The following is a 14582-nucleotide window of genomic DNA, read 5'->3' on the forward strand; positions in this document are numbered from 1 at the left end:
GATAGTTATTCCTTCACGACCATATCTGTCGTGCCCAGCTTGTTGCACCATTCCCGAGTTGTCTTAACATTGGGCATGCTTGGCTTTTGCACAAGCTGGTCCATGGTATAACTCTCAAGGGTCTAGTCTTGACTCCCTTACCCATTAACTCATAGGCTTTGGTATGGCAAATGGGCCCAGGCCCATCAACATAGAAAGACCCGCACAATAGGTTATTGACGTTCGCATATCATATTAATTGTCATATCAATTTGTAAAGTTTTCAAGTAAAATTAATAAGGGCAAGACTTAAATATAGTACTTAGGTGTTGTTCCTTAAGTTCTCCTCTTAAGATTTTGCCATGTAGATTTTTTTTTTCATTGAATGAAAGTGTATTTTTTAGTTAAGTAGCCACATGGTTGAATCCTAAGAGAAGAACTTAAGAAACAACATCTAAGACATTGTATCTAAGTTTTGTCCAATTAACAATATTTCTAGCATTTTTCTATCTAAATCATTTCTTGCGATTAATGATACATATATTTGTAAGGGAAAATGCTAGATATACAAATATTTTTACAAAAAACTTTTACAAATTGATGATGTGGTGAGTGATTATAGATTAATAAATAAATGATGTTATTGGTAGGCCCATATGAAAACCAGTAAAAAGTTGGCCACAACAATAATTTGTAAAAATATTGTAAAATAGTTTGTAATTGTAGCATTGCTCTATTTGTAATACCCATGTATTTAAAATTGTATTATCTCTAACATTACTCAATTCTTTGGGGCTTTTTAAAAGTATTGGAAAAATATAAAATTAAATTTTTTTCCTATATCTCCAAATTTATTTAAAAAAATATATCAATTTTTGCTCCAAAATTTAGAACCTTTCTCTAATAGGAGAAATTATAAGATTCACATAGTAGACCAGTGATGTGGTTCACCATTCCACTAAAAAACTGCCACTTGTTTAAAATTGTTAATTAGAAAAAAATTTTAGTCAAAAATTAATTACTAACTTAACAATTTTAAACAAATAAAATTTTTTTAGTGAAATAGTAAATAAATAACATGATCTACCAAAAGACTTTGTAATTTCCCAATAGATAGGGGCTCTTCGCGGCGGCCTAGGGCCGGCCCTGTAGCATGACAAACAATCACCCAAGATTCATTAGCGGGATATCCCCTTAGGTCGGATGAGAGAGGACGTACATCAAGATAACAATTTCATACTTGACTCAGCTTTGCAATAAAATTAAATAAATTTTTAAGGAAAAGACACTGAAACGCGGAGTCTATCCTCGCCAGCCAATAACACACAGCCACGTTAGATTCGCACAAAATAGGTACAGTGTTAAAAACTGTGAAAAGACATGCTCCTCGTCCGCGTTGAAACACTATACACAAGATTAAAAAGTTAAAAACATCAAACAAACGATACAATCAAAACAACGTCGTCGTCTCGTACTTGGAACATTGGCCTCTGCTCTACTCTCTCTCTCGCTCTCTCTATAAGGGTTTTGTGTCTTTCTCTCAGGTACGCACAATTGACGTAAAATTCTCGAATTTCACTTCCTCAATTTCATTTCTAACGAACCCAGAAATTCCCTCAATCTATAATGCTTTCCTAGGTTCTGTTACCCCTTTCCTTTTTGTTTTTGTTTGTAGGGTTTAATTGCATAATATGAATTGCTCTTGATGTTAGCTATTTTGTCATGTTTAGGCTATAATTTTGTTCAGTTAATTGTTTTTTCGTATTGGGAGTTAAAGAGTAACTATTAGGGTACAGGATTTTTGAGTATTGGGTGTTGGAAGTACATGTTCATGGATCCACAACAACCCCAATTCTTTGGGTCAAATAACGGTTTCAAATTTGATATAGAGTCACTTTTTCTCAATTCAGATCAGTACCCAGTTGTTGAAAATGGGATTATATTCAATAGCCCCACTCTAGGTCCTAGCTTCATGGACAATCCAGTTTTTAGCCCTGATCCAAGCCCCGGTAATTCTGCTCAATTGAGCTTAGAGGGTGATTCTCCCGCAGATGACAGTGACTTTTCTGATAGTGTCCTAAAGTACATAAGCCAGGTGCTTATGGAAGAGGAGATGGAGTCGAAGCCATGTATGTTCCATGACCCGTTGGCTCTTCAAGCTACGGAGAAATCGTTGTATGAAGTCATTGGCGGGAAGTACCCTACGTCCCCGGATCAACACCCACTTTATATTGATCAAAATGTTGGGAGTCCGGATGATAGTTTTTTGAGTGGCTTCAGTGATTATAGTAGCAATAGCAGTTCTAGTTTTGGTAATAGTAACTTGAACGATTTTCAGTGGAATCATGCTGATTTTGGAGAATACAAACCCGCTTTGTTAAAAAATCCTCTCCCCACTGACTTTGTTTTCCAGTCCACTGCAAAGTCTAGTCCACCATCATCTTTTAACTTTCCAAACAGCCTCACTAGTGATGGTAATGGGCTGCTGGGCTCATCTGTCAATGAGCTTCTGGTTCAGAACTTCTTAAGCAATACCGAATCGGTTTTGCAGTTCCAGAGAGGGGTAGAGGAAGCTAATAAATTCCTTCCTAAAGGGAATCAGCTGACTGTTGAGCTGGAGAAGAACACATTTTCTCCTGTTTTGAATAAGAAGGCTCCAGAAGTGTTGGTTAAGTTGGAGATAGATGAGAGGGAGCACTCCCCTTCTAGGTTAAGAGGAAGGAAGAATCATGAGCGAGAGGATACAGACTTAGAAGATGGGAGGAGTAACAAGCAATCAGCTGTTTATCCGGACGAGAGTGAGATATCGGAGATGTTTGATAAGGTGCTGCTCTGTGGTGGGCCAAAACGAGAGCCTTCAGTGTGTAACTTTGATGAAAGCTTGCAGAATGGAGAAAACAAAAACCTGCTGCAGAATGGACAATCAAATGTATCTAGTGGTGCAAAGATTCGTGCCAAGAAACAAAGCAATAAGAAGGATATTGTGGATTTGAGAACTCGATTAGTGCTGTGTTCACAAGCAGTCTCCTCTGATGATAGGAGGACTGCTTTTGAAGTACTAAAACAGGTTAGGCAGCACTCTTCCCCATTTGGTGATGGGTTGCAGAGGTTGGCCCATTACTTTGTAGACAGCATTGAAGCGCGCTTAACTGGCACAGGGACCCAAATTTACACTGCTCTAGCTCCCAAAAAAACGTCAGCTGCTGATATGTTGAAAGCTTACCAAGCATATGTTTCAGCCTGCCCCTTCATGAAACTTGCAATTATCTTTGCAAACCATATGATTCTGAGAGCATCTGAGAATGCAGCAACACTTCATGTTATTGATTTCGGTATCCTTTATGGTTTCCAATGGCCTGCCCTCATCCATTGTCTCTCAAGAAGACCAGGAGGGCCTCCCAAGCTACGCATTACAGGGATAGAGCTTCCTCAACGTGGTTTCCGGCCAGCAGAAAGAGTACAGCAGACAGGGCGTCGCTTGGCAAAGTATTGTGAGCGTTTCAACGTTCCATTCGAGTATAATGCAATTGCACAGAAATGGGAAACTATTCAATTTCAGGACCTCAAAATTAATAGAGATGAGGTACTTGCAGTGAATTGTTTGTACCGGTTTAAGAACCTGCTTGATGAGACAGTTGTGGTGAATAATCCGAGGGATGCTGTTCTAAACTTAATTAAGAAGATAAATCCCAATATTTTTGTCCATGCCATTGTTAATGGATTCTACAATGCTCCATTCTTTGTCACACGGTTCCGTGAGGCTCTCTTCCACTTCTCCTCATTGTTTGATATGCTTGATACTAACATTGCCCGTGAAGATCCCATGAGATTGATGTTTGAAAAAGAGTTTTTTGGGCGGGAGGCCATAAATGTCATAGCTTGTGAAGGATTAGAGAGGGTTGAGAGGCCTGAGACATACAAGCAGTGGCAGCTTCGGAAAATGAGGGCTGGGTTTAGGCAGCTTCCAATGGATCGTGAAATCATGAAGAAACTGAGGGCTAAACTGAAAGGTGGGTACCATAATGATTTTGTGGTTGATGTAGATGGGCACTGGATGCTTCAAGGTTGGAAGGGCCGGATTCTCTATGCTTCCTCCTGCTGGATACCTGCCTAGAACTTGAAACATGAATGGGCATATAGGCTGTTTCCAGATTCTTTGGGGCTGTCTACATTCAACTGGTCAATGTTTCAGTTGGGAAGATGGTGGATATAATAGCTTGAGTTCCTTGACCATATTAGATGTTGACACAATGTTCGGACAGCTTTTGGGCCTTTCAATCATGCACTTGACATAATTAGCATGTTATAGAACAGTTGTAGCAAGAGTCTGATTCAGGTAGTATTTACTATTGTCATGTATGGACAAATATTATATGTATAATAAAATATAGTGTCTGTTCATTTATCTGAAGTTTCACGATTTTGTAGAACAGCTTATTTATTTCTGGATTGTCCCACTTTGAACCTGACCACAGCTTCCTCAGTTTGTCGTTGCCTAGTTGCTGCGATGAAATTTACCCAATGGATGTTGGGCTATGATTCTATGAAGAAAAATGATATGTTTACAATATTTTTATAACAAATTCTAAGTGGCAGGTTGATACTGATTATTATTGTTAGGGTAAAAAAGTAATCTTAGTGTTAGTTTCAAATTTGAACCAATAACAACTAACTACCTATGATTTATTGTAAAAATATTGTAAAATTGTTGTAGACGTAGCATCTCTCTTCTATGAATTAAGCCATGCCTTTTAATTTAGCTCATATGGAGTACATGAGGTACAATCATTTTAGCCTTGTTGATTTGATGAATGCAATCAAATGGAGCGTCGTGATTATACCATTGCCTTTTTATTTTTTCTTGCCGTATGTTTTGGTTTAGAAATGCATGTTCAAGAAATCTCTGTTTTTTTAAGTAAATCAGGCAGAGTAAGGGTGCTGGCCTTTTCTTTTGTTTGCGCAGGTTTAGAAGAAGAGGGGTTGAGAATCTCAAGAGTCAATTTCGTTGGAACCCTCAACCCTCTGCTCTGGTTTTTGATATCTGACAGCTATTAAAGCAAGCAGAAAGATTCGATTAGAGTTTAAACTAAGCCAGGTTATACCATGGCTGGTTATATACTTGTCTTAAAACACAAATTTTTAGGTTTTTACAACGTTTTCACTTCTGCTAAGATAGCATCTTGTGATTGGTATACAATTAAAAAAAAAAAAAAAAAGTTTTGTGGTGGAAAATGTGATGGTGCACCACTCACAGCTTGACATCTCAGTAAATTGTGAAAAAGGTTACTGTCCTTGGCATTAATCCTCAAATAAACGTATACGAAGTTTGAATATACCATGTTTCAGATGATGTCTAATGAGTTAACCTTAGGTGACAACGCATTAATGATATTGTCAGCTCGCTTTGGTCTAGTGCTTCCATGAGATTAAGCGTCAGAATTAACTATACAAGCTTCAATTTATTATAGATCTAGGCCTGCGTTCCTCCCAAACAAAAAAAAAAAAAAAAAATCTAGGCATGCAACTACTAGTCTAGTCCACAACTACTATACTACATAACATAGCTAACTTTGCTGGAGTGGACTGTGGAGGTTGCTAAGCAAATGGGAATTTTAGAAGTAAATTAGTGACTTAAAATATACGAGGAGATCGAATTGTTTTGAAAAAGAAATAAACTTTTCTTTTATATCATCACTGATGAGAAAGATGAGTTATATATATATATATATATAAAGACATTCAAAAATCGAAATAGTAATATAGTATCACTGAAAATATATGACTATTATCAACGCCAAAACTTTTTTTTTTTCCATTGAAGAAAGGTTTTGGTGTGAATTTATCGACTCTGTTGAGGTAACAGTTATGTAATACTATGTGTATCACTAGAGCTTTGATAAGGATATTATCATGGGCACCACACCCGCGGTGGTATTATTAAAGCCAAATCTGTGCGCCATCGGTAGTGTTGAATGTATTACAACTAGTGGGGGAGCATTCATCAATTATTTGTAATTTTTTAACCAACAAATCATGACTTGCTTTGAAATTGAAGACAAAGCTAAAAGCAGAAATGGTGTTTTGCTTTCCCTTAAAAAAAAGAAAAAAAAGAAAAGAAAAAGAAATGATGTTTTTTTTGGTGGTGGATTGTTATTTGTAAACAAGCATATGTTGCATTAGTTTATTTTTTTTTTTTTTTTTTTTTAAATACAAAACTTGCCATTACAAACAGACAAGTAGAGAAAAGGAAAACAACAGAGCTCATAGAGAAGAAACAACAGGCGCTAATCAGTACAATCAGCTTGAACAATATCCTGCACTACCCTAGGGAGAACTCCTCTCCACACCTGCGTGTCTTCACTTTGCCTAGCCAAATGAGCTAACTCATGAGTAACTCTGTTATAATCCTGATTCACATGATTAACCTTCCAACTAGTAAAAGAGCTCAACAAGGCACAAATGCCTTGAAACAGATGGCCAATGCTCCCTTCCATAAAATTCTCATTAACACTATTAACAATGGAAATAGTGTTAGATTCAATAATAATCTGAGAAATCTTCATATCTCGTGCAAGCAAAATCGTAGCTTCCATGGCAAGAACTTCCACCTCCTCAACTGAAAATTGACCTTGCAGGAATTTACTACAAGCCACAAGAACTGCACCACCAGAGTCACGAATAACAGCCCCAACACTAGAGTTTTGCCCATCCTCCGATGTCGCCCCATCAACATTGATTTTGAAAACTCCAGGCAATGGAGGAGTCCACCTACTACTTTCCTTCGATGGATTCGTGTTCAAAACACACAAAGCACCTTTATAATCTTGTTGAAAACTCCTAGCAAACCTCCAAATTTGACTTGGTAATTGGCATTTTGATTCAAAGGCAACTTGATTCCTATTATACCAAGAGACCAAGCGACCCCAAAAAACACCTCCAAATCACAATTAGTGCCATTCTTCAAAATATCCAAAGCTACATCGAAGATGTCCATAAATCCCTGCCAGTTTTCAACACTACTACCCTCCCAATTATCCTAAACTCTTCTAGTTACTTCACATTTAATAATTGAGTGAAAAAGAGTCTCAGACTCAAAGCCACAACAAGGACACAAGTCACTAACTCCAATACCTCTTTTTTGCAAATTCACCATTGTTGGAAGAGCATCCACACATGCCTTCCAAGCAAAGATTTCAATCTTTGATGGAATACGCAAGTGTCATAAATTCCTCCATAATAGTTCTCTCGGGTCATTATAAGAACATTCTCCCCCCTCGGGTGATTCCACTAAGCTAAGTGCAACATAATACGCACTTTTAACAGTAAAAACTTCCCTATCATTACCAACCCAAATAATTTTATCATTCAGAAGATTATAGCTAATTGGAATATTAAGAATAGTCCTTGCTTCAAATGGTAAGAATAGAGACTTCACTAGGTCCACTTTCCATCTTCTAGAATCAAAATCAATAAGAGTTGAGACCATGGGGAAATTATCAAAATTTTGAGGAGGAAGAGAAATAACCTTGTACGTTGTAGGATTGGGCAACCACTTATCTTCCCAAATATGAATCAATTTCCTGTTGCCAATTCTCCAACGTTTTCCTTTCTTCGCAACTTTGAACCACTGCATTATGCTTTTCCAAGTAAAAGATGGGCTAGACCCCAAACCAGCTTTAAGAACATCGACATAGGGATAATACTTAGCTTTATACATACGAGCTACTAATGAGTTTGGATTCTCCAGGAGCCTCCAACCTTGCTTTGCGAGCATGGCAAGATTGAATGCTTGGAGATTTCTAAAACCCATACCACCTTTAAACTTTGACTTACATAACTTCCTCCAACTTACCCAAGCAACCTTAGACTCTTGACCCCACCAAAACTTCCTTATCATGCTTTCAATCTCATCACACAGTCCCTTAGGAAGCTGAAAACAGCTCATAGTGTACGTAAGAATAGCTTGGGCTACTGCTTTGATCAAAATCTCTACCACCAATAGAAAGAATTTTCTCCTTCCGTCCAGACAATTTTCTTCCCGCCCTTTCTTTGATCTCCTCAAAAACTTCAATCTTAGATTTGCCACTGATTAAAGGAAGACTGAGATACTTACTATGGCAAGAATCCTGCATTGGCCCAAGAATATCTAAAGTCTCAATTTCCTTCTCTTTAGGGGTATTGGCACTAAAGAACATCGATGATTTGTTTGTATTGATTTTCTGACCTGAAGCAGCCTCATACAGATGAAGAATATCAATTAGATGTTGGCATTCTTGGCTGCTAACTTTGCAGAAAAGCAGACCGTTGTCTGCAAAAAAGAGGTGTGATATCATAGGGCCTCTATAGATTGAAAGTCCACTCATAGTGTGACTTCTTACAGCCTTATTAATAATTGAAGAAAAACTGTCTACACATAGAAGAAATAGATAGAGGATCCCCTTGACGGAGTCCTCTTGATGGCATAATATTACCATGAGTTACCCCATTTATAAGCACAGAATAGGAGACAGTTGTTATGCATCTCATTATCAAGCCAATCCACCTTTCATGAAAATCCAATTTTCTCATAACTTGCTCTATGAAGCCCCATTCCACCCTATCGTAAGCCTTACTCATGTCCAATTTAATTACCATATAACAATCCTTACCCTCTTTCTTATGTTCTAAGTAATGCATCATCTCAAAAGCAATAAGAACATTATTTGTTATAAACCTTCCAGTAGTAAAAGCACTTTGATTTTTTGATATTATATGGGGGAGAATCAATTTTAGACGATTAGCTAGAACCTTAGCAATAAGTTTAGTAAATAACATTGCTTAGGCTAATAGGTCTAAACTCCGTCATTCTAAAAGGATTGTTATTTTTTGGAATAAGAGTAATATAAGTTTTATTAATATCAGCCATGGACGTATTAGAATTTAAGACATTAAGAACCATATTCACAACATCGTTACCTACAATATCCCAAAATTTTTGATAAAAGATAGCAGACATACCATCTGGGTCGGGGGATTTGGTTGGGTGCATCTGTTTTAGGGCTACTTCAACTTCTTCCTTAGTGAATTGCTTAATAAGATCTTGATTCATTTGAATAGACACCTTTGATTCCATAGTGTCAATAATCTCTTGAATTCTATCCAGATGAGATGTTGTATAAAGCTTCTCAAAATAAGACACAGCAACTTCTGCCATGCCCAAAGTAGACTTTCTCCAGATCCCCATATCATCCAACAGTCTGGTGATTGTGTTTTTCTTTTTCCTCCCGGAAGCCTTAGAATGGAAGTATTTTGTATTGCGATCTCTAAGACCCATCCACTGAACTTTTGATCTTTGTTGCCACATAACTTCCTCATAGTCTAGCAACTCATTAATCTCCTTTCTGATCTTGTTTATCTCCCTTCAATTCCTTCCATTCTGATCCCTTCAAACTAGATCATTTAAAACATTCCTCTTCTTTTGAATCTGTCTTGGAACATGGCCAAAAACTGTTCTGTTCCATCTTGAAAGTTCAGCTGCACATCTTTTAAGACCAGCCACTATATCACTAGGGTTATTAACTCTCACACTCCCAGTCCAAGCCTCCTTAATAACATCTCTACAATCTTCTCTTCTTGTTCACATAGCTTTAAACTGAAATCTTCTCTTCTGGGGGCTTTGCGGAGCAAAAGAATCAATGATCAAGAGTGCACAATGGTCATTGGTAGTTTCCACAAGATGGTGCACTCTCATATCCCTAAAATTATCAATCCATTCTTGCGTAACTAGAGCACGATCCAACCGAAGATACATTCTATGCCTTCCTTCTTGCATATTACACCAAGTGAACTCCGGACCACAGAACCCAAGGTCCATGAATCTACAACAATTAATTGCTTCCCTAAACTCATCTATCTGCTTCTGAGATCTTCGAGCTCCCCACATTTTCTCTACAGCGGAAACAATTTCATTAAAATCCCCAAAACACAGCCAGGGAAGCTGAAATTTTCTATTTAGAACCCTTAATAAATCCCATGACTCCTTCCTTCTATGAACCTCAGGATTTCCATAGAACCCGGTAATCTGCCATTTAAACCCTGAACTTTCAGTAACAATGGCATCAATTTGCCTGTCTGAATAACTTTGAACGTCAACACTAATATCCTTCCTCCACAGAAGAGCTAAACCTCCACTTCTTCCATGGTTGGGAACAACTAACCCATTAATAAAACCAACACTCCCCTTCTTTTTATCCATATTGTTCTTTTTCAGTTTTGTTTCCGATAAGAAAACAAAATCGGGATCCCATTGTTGCACCAAGCGGCGCAACGCTCGAACTAATTGAGGGTTCCCAAGCCCTCAGCAATTCCATCCCAAAACCCTCATTAAAACATATCCAAAAAAGATTGAAAGGATACAAGGGTACAAATAGAGCATCAAGCAAACCTAGTACAAAGGGAAAGTCCCAAAATCAAACTTCTGATAACCACATAAATATACATAAATCATATAAAATACTCACTGATTGCTTGGAAACCACCTTGGCCGAATCACACCAACTCTAGGAGTACCCTTACTTGTCGGAAATTCATCCCACAAAAATGCCTCTGGCGGCTTCAATCACCCACACCTTCAGCACAAGATGTTCATAGAGATTACAAAGGGCTAAGATTAACCACCAAAAAAACCAATTAGCTACAAAACTATACCCACTCCAGCATAATCGGACCCACGACAAAGGGCTAAGATCTACATAGCACAATTAGACCCCCTTAAGATACTAAGAAAACCCTTGATGAAATGGTAAAGATCCACAAAGGGGTTGGAGAACTAACAATGGTGAAATGGTAAAGACCCACAAGGGATTGGAGGACTGACAAAGAAACCTCAGCTCACAAGCTAGCCGAGATGAGCTCGTGCGTACACCATTGAAAACCAAAAATGTGCGCCGAGAGAGAGAGGGCTAGAACACCACGATCCAGAGAGAAGAGAGAGAGATAGAACTCTCTAGAAAGGATTGGAACCTTTTGGTCCAGAGTGAACAAACTCCTACTTGGGAGAGATCATTAGTTTAGTTTATGATTAGCTTTCCCATATCATATCATATCATATGTGTTCAATTTTGATTTTGGGTATGATCTTAGTCTGCGAATCGTTGCAAGAATATGTTGGTGCATGAGGTCCAATCAGGACCTGGAAAACTCCAATTTACCCAAGCTAGCAATAGGACTCATTATTAAATTACAAGATTCTAGAAACATGATTGATTACCAATTATTCATTTCAAATAATGAATCAAAAAGAAAGAAACAAACAAACATGGATTCTTCATTTGAAATATTGTTGAGGTACAAATTTTCTGGCCTTAATCTCATTTAGCCCATTCATTAAAAAATAATACCCACACAAGCTTATAAGCTATTTTGATCCACATAAATATTTCTCACAAATATTCCATATATAAGCCCTGTAAATTACCTTGGGCCCTCTCACAAATATTACCTATTATATCGAATTTGGGTCTTCCACAAAAAATACTTACCATGTTGCTATCAAAATTGGGCCACAAAATTACACTATCTCCACAAAAAAAGCTCAAAATCATTTAACTTGTGGGCAAAACCCGAAAATCCCAACAAAACTCTCTTATAAAGCCCGTTGCTACACAGCACCCTAAAGCTCGTTGCAATACGGCACTTCTAAAGTCCGTTGTTACACGGCACCTCTAAAAGCCTGTTGCTGCATGTCATCTCTAAAGCCCATTGCTACACATCAATATTTTTTTACAAAATCTTACAAAGCCCAAATATTATTTTGGCACCTATTTTACAAAGCTCAAATATTATTTTGACACCTATTTTACAAAGCCCAATACTATTTTGGCATCTATTTTACATAAACTAAAGTCCCTAACTCATGGGTAATATAATTACTCATCGCTCAAAAAAAATATTTCTCTTACAAAATTTATAAAAGCCCATGTATATCACCCATGATAAAACTATTCATTTTGAAGGGATGACCAAAACCAAAGAAGCTCAACTACAAGGCCCAATTGAGCCAGGCCAGCTCACATACAGATCCCAACAGCTGAAGCTCACGTGAGCTGACCAGTCAAGTCTCAGCACAACCTGACAGTTAGAGCCCATTGCCATCAGTCCTAACTTGTCCAATTAGATCAGAAGAGGACACGTGTCCAGTAGGGGTTAAACCCTTCCTTGCCAAGCTGATTTCCATCATTTCTCATGTGATACAAAGCTGAGATGACATGACATAAAGCTAGGAAGCTTCAGCCATCTATCTCTCCTTTCTTCTCCAACCCATTCGATCAAGGACCAAGGGTAGCTATGACCAGGCCATGAAAGCTCCTGGAACAACTTGAAATCAGTTCATTATTATGCCAAAAATGTGTACTTTCTGGTTCATGGACTAAGCACATGAACCCCAAATGGGGAAACTTAGGGAAATGTGGTTTAAAGGGCACCAAAGGGATCTCCAGCAGAGTTCCCAGCAAAAAGCTCCAAGATTGACACCTGGCTTGTGGTGATACAATCTGCCCTAAGGAGCTCTGATTCTAGTAATAGCAAAATCAAGATCATTAGCCTAATACCTGCTCTAATCCCATTAGCTGAGGACAATCAACATTTAACACCAAGTCAAAACTCTAGCTGCTATTACCCAAAATAGCAAGAACATTCTAAAAGCTGAGCTTACCACTTTTGGCCAAAATCCTAGGAACGATTCTTTGAGAATTTTCTGAAGATTGGGGCTGATTTAGCAAAGATTATTTGCTAATCATCCCCTAAAACTCAATTATAAATAGAAGCTCTCCACCAACACTCTAATAGACCAATAGAGAAGAAGTCTCTCAAAAAACTTCTCTATTCTCCTCACTCTAATTTTTTGAAAGCTCTTAGCGGGGTTTTGAGTCTCTGAGTCCTTAGTTTCAAGCTTAGAAACTAAGCTCTTCAACCCATAGCTCATAAATACCTCTCACACCTCTACTTGTAAGCTTTTATCTATCCCTAGCTGAAAGCTCCAGCAGCTTTACTAAACACTCTCACTCACTACTCATTCTACTCAAAATGACTCTCTCTACTCACTACATATACCATATCCATGAGCATGCCCTGGCATCATAATGATCTTACTGTGCTAGTTCGAATCTCTCTCTCTCCCCCTTCATCTCACACTAAGTTTCCTCATTACTTGCTATAATGAAACCTATTATATTTGTTTATTCATTTACTATTGAAGGTTATGATATAACTGTTACCATAGAGTTTTTTCCTCATATTGTCATATTAGAAGACTCTTCTCCAGAGCCAATGGATGATGAGTTTGAAGATGTAGATGCTTTCCTTAATCTGTGAAATAGTTAACGGTTGGAGGTTTATGCTGTTTCGTCTTATTTTATCGCTGGAATATTTTACCGCTAGAATATTTTACCGCTGGAATATTTTACTGTTGGGTTATTTCTTTATCGCAATATGCTTTTTATTGTGCTGACGTGTCTGCTGTAGAAAGTTTTTTTGGGCTATGGGTTTGGGGCCTAAACCGAAACTCGATGATGGGCTTGAAGTATGGACTAAAGGCTTCGAAAAACTTCATCGATAGCCTTTGGGCCATGCTTCAAGTCCATCATCGAGTTTCGGTTTAGGCCTCTAACCCAACATAAATCTCATTTGTCGGAAGGAAAACTTTTTCGCCCCCGACAAGTATCAATTGTTTTTATTCGAATAATATTCTTGTGAAGTTATTATATACGTTTCCAAGTTATATATATATATATATATAAAGCCATGATTGTGCTTGCATCCTTCATTGCACATGACTTTTTGTCCTTTTTTTTTCATACTCAGTGACAAGACTCTAACAAGAGGAGAAAATTTAACGAATGCCTAAGGAATGAGTACAAAACTCAATGACGAGACTCTAACAAGAGAAGAGAAAGTTAAAGAATGCTTAAAGATATTCATTAATAAACTATTTTAAGAAAATATTTATGAAAAAAAAAAAATTTAACCACCTTTTTCAATTTTTCATAAAAATAGTGTACAATTTTTTAAAAAATAATTTATTAATAATTGTTCTAAATGTACCTCATTAAGCTAACATGGCGCATAAAAAAATGTATTTATTCCTCTACAAATACTTGTTATAGTCAAAGGTTTGGAATTAAATTCTATTTATATTGAAGGGGGAAGTTTATGAGAGGGTAGACGGCAACATATTACATTTTTGTTGGAAGATGGCAAGTCCTTAGCTAATCACTTGTTTTTCCTTTCTTTCTTTCGCTGAATTGTTCTTAGCTAAACACTTGGAGAATTGTAAGTTAACGTGCACAAATAGAGATGTTTATAAAAGAGAGAAATTATAATAACTATCGTATCAATAATAAAAAAGATTATAATTTAAGAAAAAAAAAAAAAACTTAACTTTAGCCACTATATTTAGACAGTCGTTAATAGGACACTATTTATTTATGAGTTGAAAATAACTAAAAATATAGTTATATTAATTAAGGAAGAAAAGAAAAAGAAGAGATTTAAAAAACAGTACACAAACAAATAAGCTAAATAAAAAATAAAAAAAAAAAACACGTGTCCAGTAGGGGTTAAACCCT

The 14582-nt window shown here is 37.2% G+C and overlaps 1 protein-coding gene across 2 annotated transcripts; it reads left to right on the top strand.

Moving 5' to 3' along the window:
• Positions 1 to 1394: 1394 nt before the first annotated feature.
• Positions 1395 to 4384, top strand: LOC112016082 (scarecrow-like protein 14). 2 transcript variants are annotated; one of them, XM_065779248.1, is made up of 2 exons: positions 1395 to 1523; positions 1890 to 4384. In XM_065779248.1, the coding sequence occupies exon 2, from the start codon at positions 1952 to 1954 to the stop codon at positions 4091 to 4093; it is 2142 nt and encodes a 713-aa protein (XP_065635320.1). In that variant the 5' UTR covers positions 1395 to 1523; positions 1890 to 1951; the 3' UTR covers positions 4094 to 4384. The 2 variants fall into 2 exon arrangements, with proteins under 2 accessions (XP_065635320.1, XP_023904352.1); XM_024048584.2 differs by having other exon boundaries at positions 1395 to 4384.
• The last annotated feature ends 10198 nt before the right edge of the window (positions 4385 to 14582 follow it).

The sequence above is a fragment of the Quercus suber genome, unplaced genomic scaffold (genome assembly GCF_002906115.3).
Source record: "Quercus suber isolate HL8 unplaced genomic scaffold, Cork oak 2.0 scaffold_203, whole genome shotgun sequence".
NCBI lineage: Eukaryota > Viridiplantae > Streptophyta > Magnoliopsida > Fagales > Fagaceae > Quercus > Quercus suber.